The 26,932-nt window shown below is 31.6% G+C and overlaps 3 protein-coding genes across 4 annotated transcripts; 2 read left to right on the top strand and 1 right to left on the bottom strand.

Annotated features, from left to right (window-relative positions):
- The first annotated feature begins 9,425 nt into the window (after positions 1 to 9,425).
- On the top strand, positions 9,426 to 18,490 carry LOC18050010. The gene is given in 14 exon segments (XM_006441410.2): positions 9,426 to 9,779; positions 10,349 to 10,405; positions 10,832 to 11,103; positions 11,187 to 11,261; positions 11,357 to 11,415; positions 11,543 to 11,678; positions 12,936 to 13,032; positions 13,138 to 13,204; positions 14,028 to 14,126; positions 15,019 to 15,108; positions 16,310 to 16,406; positions 16,409 to 16,463; positions 17,494 to 17,595; positions 17,713 to 18,490. Coding segments are annotated over 12 exon segments (1,281 nt in total). The 5' UTR covers positions 9,426 to 9,779; positions 10,349 to 10,405; positions 10,832 to 10,850; the 3' UTR covers positions 17,864 to 18,490.
- Positions 18,491 to 18,811: 321 nt separating this feature from the next.
- LOC18050011 (coiled-coil domain-containing protein 12) lies at positions 18,812 to 23,721 on the bottom strand. Of its 2 annotated transcripts, none has more exons than XM_006441411.2 (4): positions 23,426 to 23,721; positions 22,671 to 22,803; positions 22,438 to 22,552; positions 18,812 to 19,246 (listed from the first exon to the last, which is right to left on the bottom strand). In XM_006441411.2, the coding sequence occupies exons 1-4, from the start codon at positions 23,608 to 23,610 to the stop codon at positions 19,185 to 19,187; spliced, it is 495 nt and encodes a 164-aa protein (XP_006441474.1). In that variant the 5' UTR covers positions 23,611 to 23,721; the 3' UTR covers positions 18,812 to 19,184. The 2 variants fall into 2 exon arrangements, with proteins under 2 accessions (XP_006441474.1, XP_024044905.1); XM_024189137.1 differs by lacking the exon at positions 18,812 to 19,246 and adding an exon at positions 19,257 to 22,210.
- Positions 23,722 to 25,679: 1,958 nt separating this feature from the next.
- LOC18050012 (agamous-like MADS-box protein AGL80) lies at positions 25,680 to 26,381 on the top strand. Its single transcript, XM_006441412.1, has one exon. It carries the CDS (start codon positions 25,680 to 25,682, stop codon positions 26,379 to 26,381), a length of 702 nt encoding a protein of 233 aa, XP_006441475.1.
- The last annotated feature ends 551 nt before the right edge of the window (positions 26,382 to 26,932 follow it).

The following is a 26,932-nucleotide window of genomic DNA, read 5'->3' on the forward strand; positions in this document are numbered from 1 at the left end:
AAAGATAATGAATAATGCTACTACTCATATAGGTCATTGCGTATGTATTACAAAATTTATCACAAGATTACGTAAAGGGAGAAGCACGATAAACGTCGAGGTAATGAGTTCGATTCCCTCCAATTGAAAGAACACATATTCCCCAACAATTATTTATTATACGGTGTTAGAAATATGTACATAAATGATATATAATCTTTAAACGATCAACAAAACTCATATTAGCACTGGATCTAAATTTGTAAAAAATAATAACGATTGCATGTGGATAAAAAATAGTTACTTATAAGACTTCGTAAAAAGATAAAATTATTTACAAATATATCCACATACTTGTTATGCGCAATTAAGACAACTAATTCCCCAAGATAATATAGATGGTTATACAAGTAGAAGTAAGAGGTTAAGGTCCGAGTGTGGGGTATACAAACCTTCATTTTGAGGAAGGATGAAATTGAACGTACGTACATAAACTATACACACGTCTATATTAAAGACAAAGTCGTCTACTCTCAAAATTTGAGGGAGATTCTTCCATCTCACATAGAAAATCGTTGAAGCGGGTGAGGTAGGCTACCGGTGGTTCACATGCATAATTTTACTTTTGATAGTATATACTGTTATATATTCTCTAATGATACTTTGATTGAAACCTTGTTTTTCTTTTACTTTTTTTTTTTTAAAGAGAATATATTATCATAAACAATCAGACAAGGCTTGATAGAATAATTTTTCCAATATCTTTTTTTCAGTTGATCACTCAAATTTGAATCGTAAAAGAGGAAGGGGTTAAAAAATTAATTTCAGTATTGCTTCCCTAATTTTTTAAAATAAAAAATAGTTAAATTATTACCAACTTAATGAGGATGAGAAAATATATGCGCACTTAAGATACCTATGAAAGAAATTTTCTACTAACACAAATTATGTGCACACAGTAAGCTAAAAGCTCCGTTAAAAATTTCTCCTACCTTTTACTATATAAACATTTTTCCCACTTATCCTTATTAATTTCTAACATCATTAATAATTAAACTGAATATAATTATAAAAAATTATAAAAGAAAATCTCTATGTACCCAAATGAAACTCCTAGCGAAGATTAGCAAATACATATCCATGGTGCAATAGGGGGGGGGGGGGGGGGGAACTTGAATTTGCAAGAAAGTTACGTGAACATCAATCAATTAGTCATATTCATTTTCATTGAAATGACTAGAATGCTGAGTACATTTTTCAACCTTTGCACATCAATCACGGTAAGCTTGTATGACTAATTAGTACAAAAGTTAGACGTCCATGGGACCATTCTATGTCCCATTCGATATTAACAAAATTTACTCTTATTCGAACTTTCACAACTTGATTCCACTAATGTTGCGTTTATTAAATTGGAATCGGAATGAGTTGCAATTAGAATGGACAATAATGAGAATGGGTTGGAATGGGAATAGAGAATGAGAATAGGGAATATGAATTAAAATAAGTTGTTTACTTAAATTGTAGGAATTGAAATCAGAATGAGCTGAATTGTCATAAATATGTTTACTTTGTCTTGGAATCGGAATTGAAATATGTTAGATTGTAACAAATTACTAAAAAGTACTTAATGAATTATTGTCATAATTATTATTTTATATTTTAATTATAGTGATTATTTATTTAAAAATTATTATTATTATTAATTATTGTCAATAATATATTGATATATTAATTAATTATAAAAATTATTAATTAATTAATTATATTAATAATTATTATAAAATTTATTAATTAATAATATTAATATTACTTATTTAATTATAATGATATATTAATTATTGTGATTATTTATTCAAAAACTATAGTTATTAATATATTGTTGTTAATAATGTATTAATATATTAATTAATAGTAATAATTATATTAATTAATTAAACGTCGATTCCGATTGCGATTCTTGCTCTATTTTTGCGAAGTAAACGCCGTCAATCTTTCTGATTCCGAATTCCAATTCCCCAATCCGGGAAGTAAACGAACTATAAACTTAATTCTAGGGATGGCAATGGGGAGGGGAGGGGAGGAGACCGATCTCCCCGTACCCATCCCCGATATTTTGCGTATGTCCCCGTCCCCGTCAGAATTACTTGAGAGAATCTCCATCCCCTCCCCGAATAATAACAGGGGATCCCCGAGGGTCCCCGATCCCCGAATAACTAATATATTTTTTTTTCGATTTTGAGTTAATCATATTAAAATAAAAAATTCAAATAAAAGTAAAGTTCGAAATATATCTTACGTTAATAGCTATTACAAAAGTCACATACATTAAATTAGTAAGTAACGCAACATGCAAGGAATACAAATTTCTTTTACAAACTATCATGAACAAATTAATAGTCTAATACAAAATTGTTACAAATAAAATCGAGTTTAGATTCAAAATTAACTTTTTCAATGGTGGCATGGGCACTTTATGAATGTGGACTATTCCCTTTACAACACAATAGTTAAATCGGAGCAAATCAAAAGTAAATATTATATTAGATTAGATTAGATTAGCTATTAAAATTGTAATTCGCTGTGGGCAATTATAACATCTAAAAATAAATAAAAAATAGATTTAAGTTTAAAATATTTAAAGAATATTAAAATTAAAAAAATATTTGGCTAATAGAATCTACTCGGTCTTTTTAATGTCCTAAATAAAAATTTAGGACTTTAATTAGTTAATTAAGCCTAAAAGTTTAATAATATAAATATTTTGATATTTTTTATTTTTACCAATATTTATAATTTTATAATTTAAATTTTATTATTTATTTACTAGTAATTTTAAAAAATTAAAATAAAATTAAAAATTAAAATGGGGAAATGGGTAGGGGATGGGGATTCCTCCTCATCCCCGTCCCCTCCCCAAATAAAAAATTGGGTAAAAAAATTTTCCCGTTCCCTCCCCGAATAAAAAATTGGGTATGAAATTATCCTCATACCCTCCCCAAATGGGGAAAATCCCCGAGGGTACCCGTCCCCGTGGGGATTTTTGCCATCCCTACTTAATTCCATAGAAAAATACTTTCTACAATAAAAAAATCAATTATATATAAAGACATATAAAATATGAGTTGAAAAGTTTAGTATAAAATCTTTTTAGAAACTGAAAATTAAAAAAATATTATGAAATAAAGTAATTATTTAAAAGAAATTATTGTGGTCTATTTCAAAATTACATTTTTATAACTTAATAAAAAATTATGGTAATTATAATACCTCATTAAATGATGATTTTATTGACCTTCTAATCATTTTACGATGAGATATTATTGAGGTACACTAGTTCAAAAACTATCATATAGGACTATAGTTTTATATTAACTCTCAAGTTATTATAAAATTAGAATTTTTTTAAAACATATATTGTGGATTTATTATATGCATATCATTTGGCTCGACGGATTCTGAGTTCTGACACAAACCCCATGAATAGCTTTTTAAAAGTTGACGAGTGGATTCGTTGAGTTGTTCTAACAAAAGCCAGAGAATGAATCTGTTATATAATCTATTTATTTATTTTGAATGGATAATATAATTTAATTATTAATACATCCCGAATTCTGCTGGAACAATAAATATTTTGGAATATTTGCACGTCCTTCTGTGCAAATAAAGAACTAATGTATATTATCCATTCAAATGATTAGAATTACTAGCATAACAACAATATTACTACGTTGTTGTACGCTAGCTGTCAATTTAAATTTTAAAAAATAATTTAATTTAATTTTTTGTTTAATAAATAATGAATTTGTTTTAATATCAGTTAAATATTTCTATTGAATTTGTTTTGAATTCTCTTCAAGATAATTTCCTTTTCGCACATAAACAAATGAATCAATTGAATTACCCCGACTCAGTAGCGGCTCTTCCCCTAAGCAATTTAGGTAGTTGCCTAGGACCCCACAATATAAAAAGGCCCCAAAATTTTTTTTTAAATTATAGCTATTAAGTTTTTAATTTATATATTATTATTATTTTATAATAAAATTTCCATAAATAAATAATCAAATCCCTACAAAATCTCTTGTTAATGTTAGGATTAACATTTTTTTATCCTATTTATTCCTATAAAATCTCTAATTAACATTATTTCATTTAAAACTCTATAAAAGCCAAATAATTGTTAACTTATTATTATCCATTACAATTGTTAAGTGATGATGTTTTAAAAACTTATTGCGTTAATCTTGAAAATGCTTTAAAACATGATACGCTTTTTGATATAGATGGTTTAGATTGTTTTCAGAGTTAAGAATTTTAAAAGAAAATTTTCAAAGCAAAAAAAATACCCCACTTAATGTACTTAATTATTTGAAAAAAATTGATTCTTTTCCAAATGCATATGTTGCTTATAAAATATTATTAATGATACTAGTAATAGTTGCTTCTCCAGAAAGAAGTTTTTTAAAATTAAAATTGATAAAAACTTATTTAAGATCAACCATGTCGCAAGAAAGATTAAATGGATTAACTATATTATCTATTGAGAAAAATATACTAGCGAAATTAGAATATAAAAATTTGATCAATAATTTTGCATGTCATAAAGCTAGGAAAGTTGATTTTTAAAAAAATGAATTTTTATTAATAATTTTTTTAAAAGTCTTATTAAAACAATTTGCCTAAGGCCCCAAAATTGGTTGAGCCGCCCCTGCCCCGGCTATAAGTGATATATTAGTAAGCCTGATTGATTCTATAAGTGCTTATTTAATTGTAAAAGCTCTTTTAAAATTTTTGTCATCATTTGGTTTTATTTTGCGTAGAAATTTTGGAGGATTAGATAAGTTATTTTACCTCTATTAGAAAAAAAAAACTCCAATTTTAAATTTTTGGAGTAGAGGTTTGAGAGCTTTTTAAAAAGTTCAATTATCTAAAATGTAAATTATTTATTTTATATTCTCATTTCATTTGTTTTATAACATAACTTTAAAAATTTATCTAGATTTTATAATATTTAATAAAAACTCTCATCCACAGCCAACAACTGAAATATCATCAGTAAAAACTCTACTTGAATAAGAGAGATTGTGAATTGTCAGTTTTCTCTGTTAAAATCAATAAATACCGTTTATCCCCTTACTATTTTGATAATAGTTAATAACCTCCTGACATAAATAATTTAAAGGAAAAGAATGATAAATGCGTCATTTGCTTGATATTTTATCTAAGGAATATAAGATATATATTTATTATAAAGAAAGATGTTTAAAATAATAATAAAGTATAAGAAAAAAATCTTATTATTAATTTTTTTCACACCGAAACTTATATTTGTTATTTTTAATATTTAAAATTTTTTTATTTAAATTTAAACTCATATAATTTAATTATTTACTAATAAATATAAATATAAATTTATTTAACAATGATGATAATACTGTAAAATTATAGTGTTAAGGGATTATTAGATATTATGAAAACAATAAAGAGACAAGTGATATATATTAATTTTAGTAGAAGAAGTTGACAGTTTCCTCTTATATAAACTCTATTTAAAAAGTTATACCAAAACAATACTTAAATAATAATAAAACTAAAGGGGTAAGTTCAAAAGATATAATTTTAGGCACTAATTGTGAGTCTTTAAATTAAAGCAAAATAAAGGGTCGTGATCTATTAAATTCAATGGTATGATATATTGATACTATAATATTTATTTTTCCTAATCCACTCTCCTCCTCCATATCAACAATTTTTTTAGTGAATACCACTCAACGTTGAAGTATTAAACTAATAACATCTTCTTAGTTTTTAAAGTACGATGTCGCGTATTGATGTAAATTTTTTTATTTTTTTATTTTTATCTCAATAACGAGGTTTATAATATGATATTACAGTAACTCCTTTAATACGTCCGGGAAAAAAAAACTTAATTTAAAATAATATTATTGAGAATATTTAAATAAAATAGAGAGAGAAAGAGTGCAGTCAGCAGTATCATACGTAATTAATTTAATAAAATATTTGTTTATTAAATAATAAAATAATAATAATAATGTAAACAGATTTCAATGTTGATTGTTGCTTGGAACAAAATTGGCTCCATACTTTGCTTAGTTTCAACTCTCAATGAACCTTTGTCCCAGTCTTGAAGGTGACGTAATTGTCGCATGATTGACACGTGTCTTCCGATGACGATTGTAAGGTTTAAATCATTTTCTTTTTTGGTAACAGACAATCTGGAGCTACACCGTCATTTATTCGACGCGTGTCCCGTTTGTCATATTGCTGTTTCTCTCCTCGTGGTTATCTTCGCTACCCTTAATCAATGATATCATACCCCCATTTGTTGTCAAACTCTAATACCTTAAATTGCTCTGAAGAAGACCCAAGAAAAAATTAATATTTTTTTAAGTACTAAAATACAATTTTTTGATTTAAGTATGTGCATAAATTTGAAAATCAATTAGATTTATAATTTTTTCATAATTTTATACGTAACCTCAAACTTAAACATACAATGTCAAAAAATAACATTAAAAATATATTCTACAAAGATTATTTTAATATTACATTGTCAAAATTACCGCAACTGATGCGGTAGATGAAGTGATATCATTTTATAGGATCATCTAATAATTAATATTTAAACTTCATTATTTCTTTTACTAAATAACTACTCCTGTTATCACCAATCCGTTTTTTTCTTACGAGAAAAACTAATTTTCTTTAATAGAAAATCTCATTTTATTAGTGAATTTCACCAGAATTTTAATTATATTATGATTATTGATATTTCCAATTAAAATTCTCTTGACAATTTTAGGTTAACTTTATGTTGGCGTGGCACGGTCTAAATGGATCCGGACTGATACGAGATCACATCTATACTTTTTAGTATGCACCAAAGAAATCAATACCTTTTTTTTGTGAAAATAACTGTTAGATATTATTTTGAATATATTTAATTTCAATATGGGTTTCAAGAAACAGTGCGGTCAAAGCGGTCGCCTTTGAAACTAAATTTAGTAAGTAGAAACCACATAAGTGGCAACTTATTTTTTGGCAACAACCAGCAGCACAAGTGGTTAATTGAATTTTTAACAAACAAATCCAACCTGTAAAAGGCGCCCACTCTTGGCACCATTTTTCTATTCATACACACCAAACAATTTCACCTTTTTGCTTGCTTCTCTTTTTTGAAAAAGTGATAATTTTTTTTAATTAATACTTTTTAACAGCATAATCAGTGCACTAATCATCAATTTGAAAGTAAAATTTCAGAAACCTCGTGTGAAAGTTGAAAATTTTGAAACGATTGGAATAGAGAGAGAGAGAGAGAGTTGTCAAATGATAATTAAATCTTTCTAAAATTACCATAAAGCTTTTCCCAAGAGACGTAAAGAGAGGGGCAGAGCTTACGTTACATTAGCTGTATGTTACAGTTTAAAATTTTTAAACCTTAAGAAAAGGTAATAATTATTATAAAGGTTAATAAGTTTTAAAGTTTTAATTTACACCCCAAGCTGTAACTGGATAACAGTATCGCTAGTATTTTAATTTTTTTTGAAGTTCTTCATTTATATTTATAGCAAATTTAGTACCAAATTACTCAACATTTTTTTTTTCTGTTTTGTTTAATTGAATCTCTAACTTGTTTAATCTTATATCTATTGAGTATTTATTCATTATATTAATGATCTCTTGTTTTAATATATCATGATCATCAATGTTGAAGTCTTCTATGAATTGTTTAACTTTATTACATTATTTACTTAGTTGATCTCTTAACTTTTTAATTGATTTTATGTTTCTTTCTCTAAAATTATTAATTTCTAATATTTTTTTTACCCTTTCTATATCATTTATAGATACATTTGAGTTTTCTAATTTATTTAATAAATACAGTGACATTTAATTTAATTGATTATTTCTCCACATGTTTGAATCATTGATCAGAGACCAAAGGGTTGAAATCTTTCATTAGAGGTTCTGGTAATTTATTCACTATAACATTTTTTTAATAATTCATTAAATATATAAGATATTTATCACATATAATATCTCTTATAATTTAGGATACTAAATTTTGATAAAAAAATCTATGTGACAGCACTGATGGTACATATTTAGGATGGAAAATAGATTGAATGTGTGTGTGTGTGTGTGTGTGTGTGTGTGTGTGTGTGCGCGCGCGTGCGTGCTTGTGCGTGTTAGAAGAAAAATCTAGTCTATATCTCAAGAGAGACAAGAAATTATAAATGTAAGTACAAAAATTTATTCAGAATCTAGTGGATTTTTATAAATATAATAATAATTTAAATCTTTATAAAAAATATAGAAAAAATTTATAAAGTTTTAAAAATAATTATAGAAGAGATGGACGAGAAAACCATTTAATTATAAAAAATTAATGAGGACTTATTTGAAAAAATAAGTAAATATATGATTAGAAATGAAATTTTCTATAAATTACACCTATCTTTTGTTTTACGTTAAAATTATTTTTATCCATTAGATTTAAGAAATATCAAAATCAATTACCTATATTTATTAGTTGTTTGTTACATTATTTATAACATAAGCTTTGCCAAAAGAAAAAATGTCTCTTGAACAATCACTCTTACTCAAATTATTTAGCAACAAAGTTTTTTTTTTTTAAAGATTTATTACAATTCTTTTTACGCAAAAGGGTTTATGGACCAAAAAAAAAGAAAAAGAAAAGGTAACAGATTAAACATATCACGTGTACTTCATCAATTCACAATTCGTAACACATATCTTTCACGTTTGATCTTCGTTCAATTTCATGAAAAAGTTACATTCTATGATGTATGTGGGGTTGTGATTACGCCAACAGTACCATACTCAACGGCCTAAAGCCAAATTTTATTGACTTTTCTGATTACCTAATACTAATCATAGAGTGAGGTATTTTCCTACATTAAACTCTTTATTAATAATTTAATTATAAATTTTTTCAAACTTTTGATACAAAAGTCCAAACCATGTTGATATTCTTCTGGCTTTTTAAGAAGTATTTCATATTTTTGTATTAGAAAAAAAGATATATTCTTGAAAATTCACTTATTAGTAGATTTTCATCTCCCCGCCCAAAATAAAAAAAAGTGACTCAAAATAAATTCCATTAATTGTCATTTAACTATTATGAGTGATAATACAACTATAGATGAACAATGACTAACTAACCTCAAATATGTACTTTAAAACGTGTAAATACACTAGTGATTGGAATAAATTATATAACTTAATAGTTTTCTTAAAAGGATTTCAGATAGAAAATATTTTTGGAGAAGAAAAAAAAATTAAAAGGTTTAAAAGAAGAGGGAAGGGGGGAGTTAGGCGCCAATAAAACGAGATTAAAATTGGCAAAAAAGTCGTTTTACTTTTTACTTCAAAATAATAATAAATACCAACTCTTTTGTCTTTGCTCCTGCTACTAGTAGAACCAGAGATAGTTGTTAATATCACATCTCATTTCATTTCAATTTGCAATTATCAAATTCATTTCTTTCTTTTTTTCCCAGAGCCATTATATAATTCTACTATTATTCTCTCTCTCTCTCTCTCTGGCCTTTGCCTCTTCAAATTTCCACTCAGCCAATCAGCAAACTTCCACTAACTACTTCAAAATTCAATTCCAGCACTAGGGTTTTTCTTTTTTCTTTTCTTCATTCTCTCTTTTTGTTCATTATTTGATTTCATATGCATACTGTTTCAGCATCAGTTTCAGTTTGACTCTGAACACCGTTAAAAAATCATTTTTTTTTTCAAATTTGATGGTAAGAATTTATTTAGAATCATCATACCCATTTCATCATCTCTTAATCTCTCCATCAAATTTTGCTCAGTTGTTGTACGATCAAATTTGTTAACTTTTTTTAATCTTTTCTTTAATTTGTAGAAAAAGTTATCTGGGGTGATTTCAAAATTTGAAATTTGTGTAGTCACTTGAAATTCAGCTTGCTTTGCTTGGTGGGTTTGCTTGCTTAGAGATTCTTTACTCACAAACTTCACCAATTTTGAATTCTATGCATTAATATTAATACAGTGATGAGCTCTTGTGATCTGTTTGCCACCTACCCTTTTCATGATTCTAAGTTGCTCCATAGTTTTGATTATCGGGTCCGGGTTTAGTTAAAATTTCTTTACTCACATTTTTCTTTCGAAAAATTTCTCCTTTAATGCTAAAACATACAAGTTTTTGTTACATTTTTATTTTTTATTTTTTATTTTTTTATGTTTACTGACGAAGAAAGTAAAAATTGTCATGCTTTACTTGTGATGCATTCTTCTTCTTCTTCTTCTTTTTTTTTTTAATTTCTAATGTATTCATCTTTCTTATGTGCAGAAGTTGCTACAACTGTTGAGTTTTGACCAATAGTCCAATCTTCTGATAAGGGACAGGGTGAGAGAAAATCCATTTCTTTTGCTTGTACGGTTTTAGTTAGTATTATGAGAATGGTCCATTTTTTCAAAAGTGAAAGGGAGATATAGAAAAAGATGGAAATATTTTATATATTTATTTTTGAAATTGGTAATGGTAAGATGGAAAGTTATCAGTTTTCAATATCTTTTGGAGAGTTCCAGTGAGAGTGATTTGGATGCTGCTCGTGAGTACCCTACTAGTTTTAGCTCTTTGTTGGTTGAACATTTATTGCTTTCTCTTTATGGTTTCAGCTCTGCTACTTGTCCACTTTCCTTATGACTTATATCTATATTCTTTCAACTTCATTTTCTTAAAATTATATTTTACTCCAATTCATATTTATATGAATCTATGTAAATTTAGTTGGATTTTCCCTGATTAATTTTGTTTTCCTTAAATTGGTAGATACAATAAGTTTAAGAATATGGGATGCTTTTTGTCAACATCGAAGGATACTGGTGGAAATCGGAGGAGACCTGGAAACATTGGGGAGGTCTCTGTTTATGTACCTGGTTTACGGATTCCTAAACCTGTTGATTTCTCTCAGTCACTTGGTGACAACCTCTCAAAGAATATGGTTGAGCGTTTATCTGCTTTAAGAACACGTATAGTTGTCATGGCAGCACAAGAGGGACCAACAATTACAAGAACAAGAAGAAAAAGTGCTACACAACATGGTTTGTACTTTGTTTTAAGCATGATGTTTATATGTAGTTAGAAGTCAGAAATTTAGTGAATCAAGTGGAATTATTCTCTGCAGGGGGTTCGACATTGGCTGATCTTCATCAGGCTCTTGAAGATTATTTGCCTGTACTTTTGGGATTAGTAAAAGATGGTAAGGAGTGCATTTTGTGCCTCGTTCATTAGTGTGTTTGCAAGTCTGACAGTCCCCGGTAAATTCTAATGGTTTTGATAATTCATGTTTACCAGAAAGCCAGCTACAATATAAAGTACAGTTTGTTTGGGTTAATCAAGAGGATGAAGCTGAGGTGGGATTGTGTTACTAGTCTGTCTCATTTATATTTTTTGGATGTGTATCTTTATTTAAGTTTGTTTTGGGATTCTATACCTCTGCTTGTTGAAATGCAGGATTTAATGTGAATAGTTTGTTTGCAGGAAACAGCCATTTCCAATGCTTGGTATGAGGTGTTGTCAGTCTTGCACTTGATGGCAATGCTATCACTATCACAAGCCAACTTATTGCTTCTTCCTAGGACTTCTGCTGATGGTTATCAGCCAAAAGTATCAGAAGGTCAGTATTTGTTGCAAGTAATTGTCAATACAGACTCATTGCAATATTATTTGCCCTTCAGAGTCTAATTAGTGCAGTTATCATTCCCATAATTTAGAACTGTTCATTATATTAAGTACAGAATTTTTAAATCTAAACGTCAGTACTTACAATCTTAATAACAATAAATTGGTCCTAAAATTTTTAATTAAACTTTCAGCTTTGTAAAAAAGCTACTAAATCTGGCATCCCGAGTCTTTTTAGAGATATTATGTATAACGAATATGATGTCGACCTCATTTGAGGAAAAACTATATCAGAGAAGTTTAAAATGTATCACAGGATTAATTTAAAACACAAAGTGCTGTTTTTGCACTCAAAACACTTTTTTCTCAAATTATTAGAATTCTTTGTGTTTATCACAGTGGAGGCTTTTCAATGAATTCAAAAGAACAGATACCTCAAAAATATTTAAAAGCTAATATGAGTTTTAATTGCCAAGAATACATAGATAAAGAAAAAATCACGTGAATGATATCCTTATTTATTGTAATGTTTTATCTCACTAATCGTACCATTCTATTTCATTTTTTAGCAATCAAAATGTTTCCTCAGTGTCCAAATCTCTATGAACACTGTAGCTGTTACCGTCCAAAGTTTTGCACTGATAGGCCACCGGCAGTGTTCTTCTGCCCCTAGCTGCATTGAATTTTCAAGATCTTGCCATTACTGAGTTGGTTTATTTTATGGATTCAAATGCTTGTGATGGTTCATAAATCTTGGTAGACCAGACCACTGTCAATATGCTGAATTTCTTTGCGTCTACTTTTGAATACTTCAAGTGTTCATTTGGAGCTTGGTCTAAAAATTAAGCTAGGTTTGCAGAAGTATCTATGCTTCTGTGTTGTATATTCACATGCGCTCCCTTAGTTGCTGAAGAGCATGGAAGAATTGCTCTGGCTTGGTCCGAAGTTATCTATATCACATAAGGAATTACTGAAGTAGAAAGGCATTTTCGGTTTCCTCTATAATGATCATCCTTTCTTCTAATAAGATGATTACTTATAGAAATGTCCTGGTGGATACTTACAGAAATATCTTGGCAGTTGAGCTGTTTATTCACGTGGCAATTAAGTTAGATAACCAATTATGTTGCTCACTTGCATTCATTTACCTTGTCTTACCATTTTGCTGTCATATAAGTATTCTTATCTCTGTAGCCCCCACTGCAAAGGTGTCATCTTCTTTTTTTTGTGTGTGTGTGTGTGTGTGTGGCAGAAAGCAGGCGAGCATCAGTTGACATTTTTCTGAAGGCAGCAGGATACTTGGATTGTGCAGTTCGACATGTTCTGCCACAGATGTCTCCCGAGCTCAGGTTTGTAAACATGGAAAATTTGCAATGAAAGAAACTCTCTGTTTATTTTATTGTTCATTCTTCATAGGGCTTTCCACGTTTACAAATTTCTGCTTTTGGTTGTAGGAGAGAGTTACCTGTAGACCTAGCAGAAGGAGATCTCCGTGCACTTTGCCTGCAAGCATTGGGGCAGGTACTTTCTGCTCTTTGGATGGATTTTTAGTTAATGAAATGTTGTACTGCATATTCTATTCTTCATATAATCCTACTGTGGTTAATTTAGCATATAATGATTTCTCTTCCTTTTGCTTTTCTTTAAATGCTAGATATTGGAAAGTGATATTCTCTCTTTCACCACTTCCCCTTCATCTATCCCCCAGTACCCCTCTTTTCCTTTCCTCCCATTCACTTACCCAACTTTATACTTTCGATATTTTATCCCATTCAAGCAATTGGGTGAAGAAATATAGGCTAGATATTACTAAGTCAAATCGTAAATTATTGCATGGATGTTAAGTCCAGGGTCTTCAGGTATTGGAGAACAGTGTAGAGAATGCAATTCATCATTTACCATGAGTGATATGATTTAAAGGTTCACATCATGCACTCGCACCTGTATGACACTAGTATGGCGTTTCATTAGGCTTCAATTTAAATAGTTTTATATTAAACTTTTACCTGTTTACTTAAAATAATCAAAAGTAGTCTACTTATGTTTATGAGATTCTTTTATTTTGACATAATAATGTGATAGTTACATGAAGCATATTCAATTTTCTATAATTTTGAGTACTTCCAACTTTGACTTGACTACTAGATGCTTTCTGATCCATCTTTTTGACATCTCTTTGGGATGATAACTTATCATATTTATCCACAAGAAGAAGACTTTTTCCCCTTACTAATTTAGAAGTAGAATCAAATGGTATACAGGAACCTTCTCTTTTTTGTCCTTTTAGTTTCCCCGTTCATGCTCTCTCTCTGTGGTTTCATATTCTTTCTATTGTCTGATGTAGGGTGTTGATATTCAACTTGGAATGGCAATTGATAGTACTAAAGCCACTCTAGCTGTGAAGCGAAGACTTGCCTGTGAGATGGTCAAGTACTGGCAGCAGGTAATGCAATCATTTTTCGAGCTCTTTCCAACTAAGGATGATTTTTGGATTCTGGGATACTGTAATAAATTTGTTATGCTGTCATCATTGTTCTATATCTTTTACTATTATGTAGTTCTGTATAAATTTTTTGATACTGTATAATGGTTCAGGCATTGTCTTCTTGTTATTGGGATGTCTAATATGTTAATAAATGTGCTGCTTAGTCTGCAGACTGCCACATTTAGTAAAGATTTAATCTCTTCATTCACTTGAAATTAGGTTCCTTTGCCCAAACGTATGTTAGTGATAATGACTATCATGTTCCTCAAAATTCTCTCTCTTTTGCTAAGTGTTTCAGGATATTCTTTTCCCTCTATTTTATTTTAATTTTTACAGCTTAAGCTTGTACTTAAGGGCCCTAGCAAAATTATGAAGTTCTAGCAGACATCCTGGCATGCAAACCACCATAAAATAGAAGAAATAAAGAGTGACAAATGTGAATAATAATTTGTGGAGATTCAAACACTAGGCCTTTTGAACAAACTTGGCTCTGATACCATGATATGTTGCAACTTGACTGTTAAGCTTGTAGGTGAGGGCCTAAATAAAAGTATTAAGCTATAACAGTGAACATATTATTCAGGGCTCATGATCTGAATATCATTATCTTTTAAATAGGCTAGGACATTTTTGGCAGCACAAAGGACGGTGGAGGTCATGATTTTGAAGTTTAGAGTCACTAAGCCTATGTGTGAACTATTAGCCATTGTGGTTCGGATACCATAATTTCGTCTAGTAGAAAATATTCTCCAGACTTATGCTCATAAGTCATTTTGTTATTTGTTTATTTTATACAGATCCTGTCAGGAATCTGAAATGCATGTTGCCTTGTTATGCTTTTCCTTAACAGGCTCAAGATAACATCATGAATCTTCCACTAGCAAATGGTTGGGGGGAAAAACATAAGCTCTTCGTGAAATGGAAATATTTTGAAGCCAAGGTACTTTTTGTTTGCATTTTTTCACTCTCTCTGTCCTGCTACGGTTCAAAATGCTCGCTTATTAGGATATCTTCTTATTTAGTTCATATTGGTTATATTTATATTTTAATCCCAATAAATATGATTAATATATTGCCACACAAGGCTACATGGATACTTTTATTACCATCATTCCTAACATGTGTATGGGAAAAATACTTATAATTTTCAGCCACACAAGGGCCTAGATGCCCAGCATAAAGACTTTGATACATGGTTGAGAATCCTGCGTAATTTGGAAGGATTTTACCTTCATATTTCAGAACTTAGTAAATAAAAGAGCATCCCTGTGTGTCAATGTGGTCACCAATATTTGTTCTATATATATCAAATTAAGGGTGTGTAATTGTTATTTTCTGTATCTGAAGTTATATGTTAGAAAGCAGACGTTCTTCCAGATTCCTCAAAGAGGCAGGATGCATTACATATCTGTAATACAGACATGGAGTAAACATGATGATTGCGAAACTATGATTATTCATTATCATTAATTACTTTTTGGGGATTTTATTAGTTAAAGTTCAGGATCAATTATCAGAATATGGGTCAATCATAACCAGAAAATAAATTTAGAACACAAGATCCTCCTTCTCAGATGCCATTAGGGTGAGAATTCATTTGCTAGATGAGGGTCTTGCTTTGTTCAGGATTAGTATTTGTGGGTTTTTTATTTTTTAATTACTTTTAGGTTCTGTCTGTAAGTGAGTGGCTTGATGTTGTCGGTGGCAAAATGTGTGATGAATTTGGACTTGCTTGCAAAATTGCAAAAATTTCCCATCTGTATGTTTTTTAGTCCAATTTTCTGGTAATCATTTGATTTTTTCACCAAGTAAATGTGTGCTTGTAAGTCTATGGCAGAAGGTGAAAGTCGAATTGATGTTAGAAGCCAAGTATTTAGGTTTCTATTATGTTTTATTGTTTTAAGGCTTAAGTTGTTAAGGTGATATGGTTTGACAAGATATTCCATTTAACCAGTTACTTTGGTGTATTTGATCTGAACTTCCTCAGCTACTTAATATTCTCATAGTATTAGTGGACCAAACCTGGTTCCTTCTGCTACTACCATCATATCCTTATAAATTTTGAACTCTTATTTTGCACTTGTCCAGTTAATTAATGTTACTTTTAAAATTCCTTTCTCTTATTTTCCCCTGCCCTTCAGGCTGCAGCGTATTATTACCATGGTTTGATCCTTGACGAAGGAAACACAGAGAAATTTCATGGCATGGCTGTAGCTGCTCTGCAAGCTGCAGATGAGTATTTAAGGAAAGTAAGAAGGCATGTGAGGCATTTAATGTAGCTCCTCCTTTATCAAGGTATTCTACTAACGGCATTATTCTTTTTTTTTTCCCTTTATATTTAATTGTAGAGGGTCATTTAGTTTAATTTATAAAAAACTAATTATCTTACTTAAGGACTAGTACGCTTCTATTTTCATAGCAAAGTAGTAGCAGCAATAGAAAGTAGAGTATGTTTTGAAAGCACTTCAATCATTTTCCAAATTGTCTCTTAAGTACCTCAGATAGTGTCAGATATTTTTGGTTGACAAGGATTCTTCTTATTCATATAATTGGGTGCCAAAGGATGCTCATCATAAAAAATGTGGGAAATAGTGCTTACCACTCATTGGTCTACTTGGAAGCATTTGATTTGAAACTTGATGGGCATCTTTAATGTCCTCCAATCCTCCTTTCTTTTCTAGCTTCATTGAATGAACTATACTTTTATTGATAAGTGGGAAATATTATTCTAAAAAGAATGTTGGACCTTATTGATTGAAAACATTGCAAACATGCTTCTATGGGTTTTTGCCTCATTTCATTTCTTCTTGGAAGGTGCTTTCAGTCTCCTCGCCTTATTTCTGTCTTGATCAGCCACTGTTACAACTCAAATCTTATTGTTGAGTTCTATTTCAAAAAGGTGGTTGGGGAGTGGCAAAGCCCAAATCTATTTTTAAATTCCCTATCTCCTCCAAAATTTGAACTCGGGTGGTCGGTTAAATAAAATTACTTGAAAACCACTCAGTTAAGCTCTCGTAGGGGCTAAACATCTTTGGTCAAAGAGGACTTGAATTCAATCTTAGGATCCTCTGATTCTGTTAATTGAAAATTTAGCACGCGGTAAGGTCAGCTTTTGTGACAAGGTGGTTATTGAATGTAAAGGTTATTAGGAACAGTTGTCCAAAATAACCTCATATTTAGAAGTAAAAATTGAAAAAAGATTATATATATGTTTATTTGTAATTTTATGTTTATTGGATGCTCTCTTATGTACATATCCTGAAGTATGTAGTCCTTTAGAACATACTCATACTGATACAATAATATCATTCTTGGTGTTGGATAGAAATCCTCCACTTTGGGGAACCATGAAGTATCTGTCTGAGAAAATTCCTAAAGATACTTCAAGCAAGGTCCGGATAAATCGTGATTTGTACTCCTACGAAAAGTAAGTTTTCATAAAGCACTAGATGAATAAATATTATTTGTCTATGAAACTATTTTATCATGGGCAAAGGATCTAACAGTGAACTGTTCTCTGGGATAATGGTTATTTTAACTACAGAATCATGGAGACTGCGCCAACTTTGCCTGACTTTGCTTTGGCCCTAAAACCTGATGAATTTCAACTTCCGCCAGTGCACCCTTCCTGGACTGACGAGAACATGAATAGGGGGCAAGCCGGTGCCAACCAACCCAAGGGTGACAGAGGATAAACTGCGTAAATGGTAAAATTTATAGTTGCGGTTATACATTTGGCTATTCTCAAGCACAGAACGGCCAGTCAGAAATCAAAAGCAGGTGGACTATTCTTCACTTGTGTGTGTATCGAATGTTCATTATGTTCAGCTATCTTTTTCCATATCTTCTCTTTTCTTTTTCTTTCCCTTTCCAATCTCGTCCCTTTTCTTTTTCTCCATAAAAATAATGACTCATCCTATGAAAAAATCTTGTACAACTTCCCTGTGTGGGTAAATTGGCACTTTCTAGCAACGCGATGCATATCGCTGCCAATTCCGTGAAAATGTGTATACAGGTTGTCTGTTTCACAGAAATGAGCCAAGAAAATATGCGAATTGTATGCTAAAAAGATCTTGTACCAGTCCTTGTATGTAAAATGACCACTGTAATAGATGGTGCTCTTTTCCATTTTCCCTTATTAACTTCTCTAATCTCCAAATCAGTCTGCAAATATGTTCTGTTTGCACACTGACCCCATTCTCATTAGCCGAGTAATATGAATGGTTTTGTAAAGTGCCTGTTTGGAGAAGGGAAGTTCTATTTCTTTAGCAACTCACTCGAGAGAACATTTGACTAAATGAAATTTTGTTAGTTTCTGGATATATGCAGTTTTGTTTTATTGATACGCATAACGTCATTTCTATACCAAAAAAGCTGTGTTTTATGCCATTTCTATACGATACCCATAACGTCCCATTTGGAAAATGCACATTAGAAACAGGAGTAATGCTATGGATGCAAAACTTATATACCGAATCCACTAATACAAACTAGTTATAATAATGAAGCATTGTCAATTGTTGCATTGATGTAGCACTTCCTACTCGGTTGCCGGTAACTTTACGAATTTGATATTAAGTTACGGATTGTGGAACAGTGGGACTACTATGGTTTCATGAAGTAGTCTATGGCAGAGATGTAAGTTGCAATAACCAAAGATAAGCTAATACTTGCAGCAAACGCTTACATTTAAACTTCTGTAATTGTATTTAATCTCTAATATCAGAATCTAGACAGTGTTCATGTATAGCCTGTACTGCATGCCATAATCTACTTTTCTCGTTTAAACATAAAAGCATTTTTTAAACTTAGAACATAATCTCCTGCAACAGAAATCAGGCATGTTAAGAAGTCTGGTATCAACTGATTCACAACTGAACGATATAAACCGATTTTTCGGCAAAAATGCAGAGTTTTTCTTTCTGATTGGCCAAATATCTACGGTTTTCAATTATCTCTTGACAATCAGAAGTCTTCCTTCAACAGAATCTTTGCTCACTTGAGCATGGTCTAATTCTAATCTTCCATTCTACTTCCTTCTTCATTTTCAGCCGTCAGCTTTTCCTTTTCTTGTTGCTCTGTGGAAAAAGACAGTGAACTCAGTAAAAACAAATTTCACATGAATTCATGGAGTTGTAATGTTTAGTTTCTTCAAGGGACGAAATGTTTTAGACCATATCACCGGAAACTTGGGCAACAACAAAAAGCAAGCATCCGTAAACAAATAAGGTAATTATATAACCAAAACTGAAAAGGGATCTTTTAAAAGTGCAAGATCTCCAGAGGGGAGGCTACTAGGAAGCTTATGCCTAAACCCCACTGGACCAAAAAGGTTTCAATGTAGAGATGGAAGATGGCTGTTTCTGGGGCTCAGTACAGGTAAGGGTTATCCATGCCCATCATAGACATGCATTGTTTGTGTCCAGCCAGAATAAATACCTGGCTTGTAGCTTGTTGGGGAAAGGAGGATTATGGTCAAAATAAAGCCCTGAAACTCAACAACTTTAAAGGACAATGAATTACATACTGTCACTCACAAAGTCGCAAGGGGAAAAAATTTTCCTCCATTCTGCCCCAAAGGACAAGATTACCATAGACATTAAGGGGCTGTTTGGTATGCATGATTGGATAGGATGAGGTAGGATGAAATATGATAGGATAGGATGTGATAGTATGGGATGGGATGGGTTAGATATTAACCTCATACTGTGTTTGGTGCAACATTGAATTGAACTATAAATAATTTTGTCCTCTGTTTAGGTATGTCATTGGATTAGCTAATCACTAATATATCTTAAAGAAAAATGAAAAAGAAAGAAAGAAGAAATATTCTAAAAATCTTTTTGTTTTCCTCTTTCTTAACTCTTCTCTTGCCTTTCATCTATTTTCTCTTTTTCTCATTTCTTCCTCTTCTCTATATAATTAGCTAATGAGCAAAAAGAATCAATTAATTAGCTACAAACCTACAGGCTATAACCGTTGTCGTGTCATTGGAAAATTTTCTACCGATTAAGGTTAATGCAGGAGAGGGGTATATAGGATTCAAGAGCAATTTGCAGTCCTGGATCAAATGCTCAGTAGCGAAACATGAATAGAGCATGCCCAACCAATGGTTGACAAAATGACCCTGAAACAAGAATTGTTATTTTTTTTTTCCAATTGTGGTTTGGTTATGTTTCGAGTCTAATTGAGGTTGACAATTTGGGGAATTTTCACAAGAAACACTAAAGAGCTTTAATTCTTTAATTCTTTAATCAATTGATTTCATTAATTAAATTTCAGTCTTCAGTTCCAATCATCAATCCACCTTAAGTTTCATAGCTAAAGCATTCGGTGGCCATATATGCTTTCGCTTAAAGCAATCCAACTTGAACAAGCAAAAGTTGAAGCTTATGAAGAGAAATTGGTCTAGAAGTTTGCTGCGGCCATGGCGGAAGCAAGAGAAAAAAGAATCTCTTATCCCATGATTGCATGTTAGGATAATTTTTAGCTCTAAATTTTTTATCCAAGGGTCCCCTTGGTACAGATTTTTAAACTGTTCATGTTAGGATTACTTATCCTATACTACTTTTGGCACCAAAAGTAGGATTGGTATTATTCTACCCTAAACTAATCCAATCCCAGAATATTTAACTGTCACTGAACACCCCTAAGATCTATTTCAATCTGATTAATTACTTCAGTTGTTTCTTTAAGCAGGTTTTCTTCTTTCCTCAATATTTTTTTGTAATTGAGGAAACTGTCCCATATGTAGAAGTTAATTTTTCAATCAAATCCAACCTGAATAAGAAGCCAAATATGCACAATATGTTTGCTCAAACAATGGTGTAACTCTAGATTTCCAAGAAAGAGGCTTGATACCGTCTCCTTGGAATATTACATCTCATGAAACTTTACTCACTATTAAAGGTGTAGGGTCTAATAGCAGTCCTTAGTTCAGTACCCATTACATATGGTTAGGGGTTTATGTTATTATTCTGGACAGGGGAAAAAAAAAGAAAGACCGAGGAAGCTCATGAGTCAAAGTCCATAGTAGGTGTGAAAGGGTCATAAACGAGATTCTAGTATAACAAAGGCATAAGAATAAAAAAGTAGTCTCGCTTAATGAAATTAGCAACCAATATAATGAGGGAAGAATATCAAACATACCATTCCATTCCACCATCATATGCAATGTGGATTAAAAAACAAAAAAAAAAAAAAACAATGTTTGCAAGTGTGAACACATTAAAGATTAGGGCAATTATACACCGACCACTTGTTTTTTCGTGCTTTTCAAAAATACAAATTTTTTTTTTAGCTGAATTGCACCCGAAGTTACATTTTCTTGCACCCTTCCACCTCCGTTTGCATGTCATTAAGAGAATTAACGGAGTATTCAACAAATGACCTTTTTACCCCCGAATGTAAAGTTACAGTTTTATATGCTATCACTTTCCAAATTACAATATTAAAAATACCCTCACCGTGCTGCCTCTATTATTTCTCAACTTCTCCCTTTCCTTCTCCAGCCATGCCATCAAAAATCACATCTACAGCCTCAAAGGGCTCGGCGACTATGCTCCCACACGCTTCAAATCAAGACACGTGTGGCAAGCTTCACGTGCCAACGGCCTCTCCCTCCTCCGCCTCAAATTTCTCCATTTCTTTCCCTCCTATCTCTTCTCTCTCATCACCGCTATAACCACCATTAACTCCACTTACTCCGTCGTTAACAACAGACGCTTCACTCTCCAAACCGCCATTGCCTCTGTTAAGCTGACGTGGGAGCGTCCATTAGTCACCACAATTTGCATCTACGCTGTTGTTGTACTCTCAGTTATTTTTTGTGATGCTATTCTTTGGTTTCTGTTGGTAGCTTCCAAATGCGAAGAAGAAGAATTGATGACCAAGTTAAGCTGACAAGTGGCTACGGTTTTAAGGTCCCGTTGGTTATTTAAATTGCCACCTGGCAGCATGTGAAAGGATAGAGACATGACGATCCGACTTGGGTTGGGTGTAGAAGGCATCGTCTTTATTTTGCCTTCCCCCCTAATCAAAGGCTGTAAACCCGCATGTGAAATTATAATTTTACTCCTATGGTGCAGCAAGGTTATAACAATGTGCAGATGGAAGTGGACAGGTGTAAGGAAATGTAACTTCAGGTGGATTTCAACCAAAAAATAAAAGAATTGTGTATTTTTGAAAAAAGATGAAAAAACAAGTGGTTGGTGGATAATTGCCCCAAAGATTATGTCATATATGTTAAAAAAAAGATGGAATCACTTACGCATAAGTGTAAACATTGCCTTTTGCGTGCGCCTTTCAAGCTTATCAAGCTTCTTTTGCACATCCCTTCGCAGGTCCCAGTTGGGTTTCTTCGGAGCAATGTTCACAAATGGATCCTAAAAAACCTCCAAATTAAGGATACGGTAAACTTATAATAGGGATACAATCAAAAGAAAACACGCAAGTCACTGCTTTTGGGTTGGGTTGGGGGGGGGGGGGGAGGGGGAGAGATACCTCTTTCTTTTCTGATTGTGGAGGTGCAGCTGCAACTGGGTCCTCGAACTTTGGTAGTTCTGGCGGAGTGACCTTACCTTCCTGAAGCTGCTTATCATGAGGAACATAATTTCTAAATTTCATGCTGAGATTACTGCAAATAGCAATTATACATGTTAAGTTATATTTTGTACATCTAAGCAGATTTCTAGACTAAGAGATGCACATGAGTTTCTACTGCAATATGGACATCGTATACTACATGTCTAATTGTCTATACTATCAAATACAGGTGAAAAAAAAGTAACAGAGAAAGCAAGTGAGAGCCCATGTCAAGCTCTGATGAAAATAAATTGAATTCGCATAGACATATCAATGCGACATGCTTTGATGGCTTCTTTTCTTTTCAGGGAAAAAAAAAAAATCTGATGTGAGATTAAATAGCACTTCCAAGAATCACACAAACGAAACAAATCATACGGTGTCCACTAACAATTTCACATAGGAACAATGCTTTGACAAGAAACACGCATGGCGGGGAAAAATTAAATATATCAACTATTTTTCATTCTTATATTCCTACAATTGGGTTTTTATACCATAATAAAACATATAAACAGATACCATCAACCAAACTAAAATTAAATTAAAAAGAACCAAATTAGCAACCTAATCATAAATTTCCATGCGCAACAACAAATTGCATAATAATAACACACAATATAAACTGCAAATCAAGAGGCGTAGTAGGTTAAGTATAAGATTAAGATACTAACAAATCTTCAGCATCTTCGTTATCATTATCATCATCATCATCATCAGTGGCCTTATTATTATCATCAGCCTGACCGGAGTCATCGTCCCCGGCGCTTAGCAGTTCCTGAGCAGCTCTCAAAGCCTTGAGCCTCTCTCGCCGCGCCGCAGCCGCTTGCTCGACTGAGACTTCTTCTTCAGTACCCATCAAATCAAATTCACCTGCGTTTGCAAAAACACTAACCGTTAATGGGTTTTGATTCCAAAGAGAAAGACATAACAAAAGTTTGTTAAATCTTATGCATTCCGTACCGAGCAAGCCCTATAGCTTCAACCAAACACACCCTTATTATGTTATTTCCTAAAGTCTGCAAGATGTGTCAAATGGGCCGGACCTGTAAACTCAGAAGCTGGACTTACAGACGAGTCGGGCTTTGGGAAGATGTGATTTTTCAGTAAACTCTTTAAAGTCGAACTCGTGAGTTGGAAGCTTAGGTGGCCTTTGATGAAAAGTTTATAATTTTTTTTTGGGTTAATTTTGTCCTGCCCCCAAATGTTTCAACATTTTTCGCCACACACTCATATGTTTCGACAATGCTCACTCCACACCCAATTCCGTTAATTTGACCGTTATGTTTAACGGAGTTATTTGAAATTTAAGTAAATATCCGAAATACCCCTTATCTTGAATTAGAGAAAAATAAAATGAGATAAAATGTTAATTTAATAATTAATGTTTACATTAAAAAATTTTATTTAAAGGTAATTAATAATAATTCCATCAATTAAATTATCAAATAAATTTAATTTATCATCATCAAATAATATTTAGGATATGAATTTCTAAATTTGCCCTTTGACCGTTAGAATAAACGGTCAAAATAACGGATTTGGGTGTGGAGTGAGTATTATTGAAACATTTGGGGACTCGGTGAAAAATGTTGAAACATTTGGGGGCAAGACAAAATTAACCCTTTTTTTTTTACTATTTTTGAAAATAATTTAAAAAACATATTTAGCAAACATTATCAATCTTAATTCTACATTCAAAATTTTTATTTCACAGTATAGTATTGTAGTTGTACATTAAAATTAATGCGTGGTAATTAAGATTTATCGGTATAAATCCATGCACCTACAAAATCCTAATTAAGTCATTGTCACCTATCGCTAACTATTACGAGTAGTGTATCAGTTGACTTTAAAACAATCAATATTAATGTGCTAAATTTACAGACATATCAATGAGTGACATCTTGTGATATATAAACTATATATTATGTCTACATAATATAATATCAACCGAATGTTAGCTCTTTTTAGAATAAAGTAAATCTTTGCTTGAACAACTATGAATGTTTGGAAATCTTTCTGTCTCCATAAATGAACTTGAATGCAAATATTTTTTTTCATTCCTAAAAACAACAAAAATACACTAATTCTTCCATATGTGTATTACATACGTTATCTATCTGTATGTAATGAAAATGATTACATATTATTCAATTTTAGATTCTATCACTTATAAGATGACAAGTCCTCTGATGTCAGAGAAACCAAAAAAACACCTACCAACTCATCAAATTAAATCATAATGACCTTACCACCTTAATGCCTATGGCCCTAGATTTCATCAAATCCATTGTTATAATTGCAATGATTTGAAGACCTCCCTATCTTGACAAATAAATTCAAATTTTACACAATATTCCTTAGATAAAAATTTTCGTCATAACTGTTGATTCAATAATTAATAATCAATGCAATTTTACGGTACCATTTTTTAAAAAAAAAATTGGCATTTGCATAAAATATAATAATGACTCTCCTTTTCAAATTATATACATAAAAAAATTATAATTTTTAAAATACATAAAAGATATTATGTCAATTCCACGACAAACAAATGATATTGTTATATGCATATATTTATTTTTAAAATGTACCACGCGAATAGTGAATATATTAAATTCATTTATACATATTATCTGTATTAGTTAATTGTATCATCTTTGACGTATTTAGAATTTATCGAGAAGAGACTAATTGAAAAAAAAAAAAGAGGATAGCGCCTTATTTAGTAGTTTGTCAATTTAAGTGTCATAAATGTGTACAACAAGGATATATACAACTTACTAATGCTATTATGGCATCTCTTCAAGACTTAAACTCTATATATAGCATAAGCTGTCAAGGGCAAGATAACACAATAGAAAAAAGCTACAATAATTTCATATTACTTTATCTCTTTTTAATTTCCATTATTATTCCTCAGGCATGACAAGAAAGAAGGTGAAACTTGCTTACATATCTAATGATTCAGCGAGAAAAGCAACCTTCAAGAAAAGAAAGAAAGGCCTATTGAAGAAGGTGAGTGAGCTTAAAACCTTATGCGGGATTGATGTGTGTGCTATCATTTTCAGTCCCTATGACGATCAGCCTGAAATTTGGCCTTCCCCTCTGGGGGTCCAACGCGTCCTCTCGCGATTCAAGAAGATGCCGGAGATGGAGAAAAGCAAGAAGATGGTGAGTCAAGACAGTTTCTTGAAGCAAAGGATTGCCAAGGCCTATGAACAGCTCAAGAAACAACGCAAAGACAACCGCGAAAAGGAGATGGAGCGAGTCATGTTCCAGAGCCTAACTGGATCAAATGTTTTTCTTAACATGAACATGATAGGTTTGAATGATCTGGGATTGCAGATCGAGCACAACATTCGGGAAATTTGCAGGAGGATGGAAACCCTAAACAATATCGCCGCAATGGCTCGTCCATCAAATGAGGAGCCCTCGCAACAAGTGGAGAAGTCATTCGGTTTTGATGGTCAGATGAACATGGAAGCTATGCAGAAGCAGCAATGGCTTGTTGACTTGATGAGTACTCCTCCACAACAGCATTTCGGGTTTGGTGGGGAAGAAGTGATGCAGCCATTTGCGGATACCATCAACAACAATCTTTGGCCTAATCCTTTTTATCCTTGATTAATATATATGTGTGTGTGTGTGTGTTATGTCTTAATTTATATGTTTTATTTTGATGATATTTAAGTTGTTAGCTTCTACATCTCTCGAAGTTGATGTACTTCAATTCGATGAATAAATCTATTTTATGCACCTTTTCAATATTTTTAATCGATCATTGTGATGTGATTGCCTTTGAAAGATGTTATGATTACTGTCATGATTTGAATTTTCTTAATCTATTGAAAGATCTTTTAACATTTTTATTAATTGTGTTGACATGCATTTAGACGATTATCAGTTTTATTTCAATTTAGATGGAAAAAAATAAAACCCATATATATTGTTTTCTTCTCCAACTTTTTTCCTTAAATACCAGGTTTTGTGTTTATGTGCTCAGAATATCATTTTAGCCAGGAAAATAGTTCTCAATTCAAGGGAGAACGAAGACTAATTACCCATAAGGTTTCTTTATAGTAATAACATTTTTTTATGGTTGAAAGGGGTAATCGAATCGGTATCAAATTGAATATGGATTGATTTTTCAATTAAATTTAAAAATTACAAAGTAA

The sequence above is a fragment of the Citrus clementina genome, unplaced genomic scaffold, assembly GCF_000493195.1.
Source record: "Citrus clementina cultivar Clemenules unplaced genomic scaffold, Citrus_clementina_v1.0 scaffold_3, whole genome shotgun sequence".
NCBI classification, from domain to species: domain Eukaryota; kingdom Viridiplantae; phylum Streptophyta; class Magnoliopsida; order Sapindales; family Rutaceae; genus Citrus; species Citrus x clementina.

What these genes read in the sequence shown, in the direction of transcription:
- LOC18050011 (XM_006441411.2), bottom strand. Translation starts at nt 23,610, where the DNA reads ATGGGTACTGAAGAAGAAGTCTCAGTCGAGCAAGCGGCTGCGGCGCGG. An exon ending in AACGAAGATGCTGAAGATTT is followed by an intron (nt 22,804 to 23,425) that starts GTTAGTATCTTA and finishes TGCTATTTGCAG; the next exon opens with TAATCTCAGCATGAAATTTA. An exon ending in CACAATCAGAAAAGAAAGAG is followed by an intron (nt 22,553 to 22,670) that starts GTATCTCTCCCC and finishes GAGGTTTTTTAG; the next exon opens with GATCCATTTGTGAACATTGC.
- LOC18050012 (XM_006441412.1), top strand. Translation starts at nt 25,680, where the DNA reads ATGACAAGAAAGAAGGTGAAACTTGCTTACATATCTAATGATTCAGCG.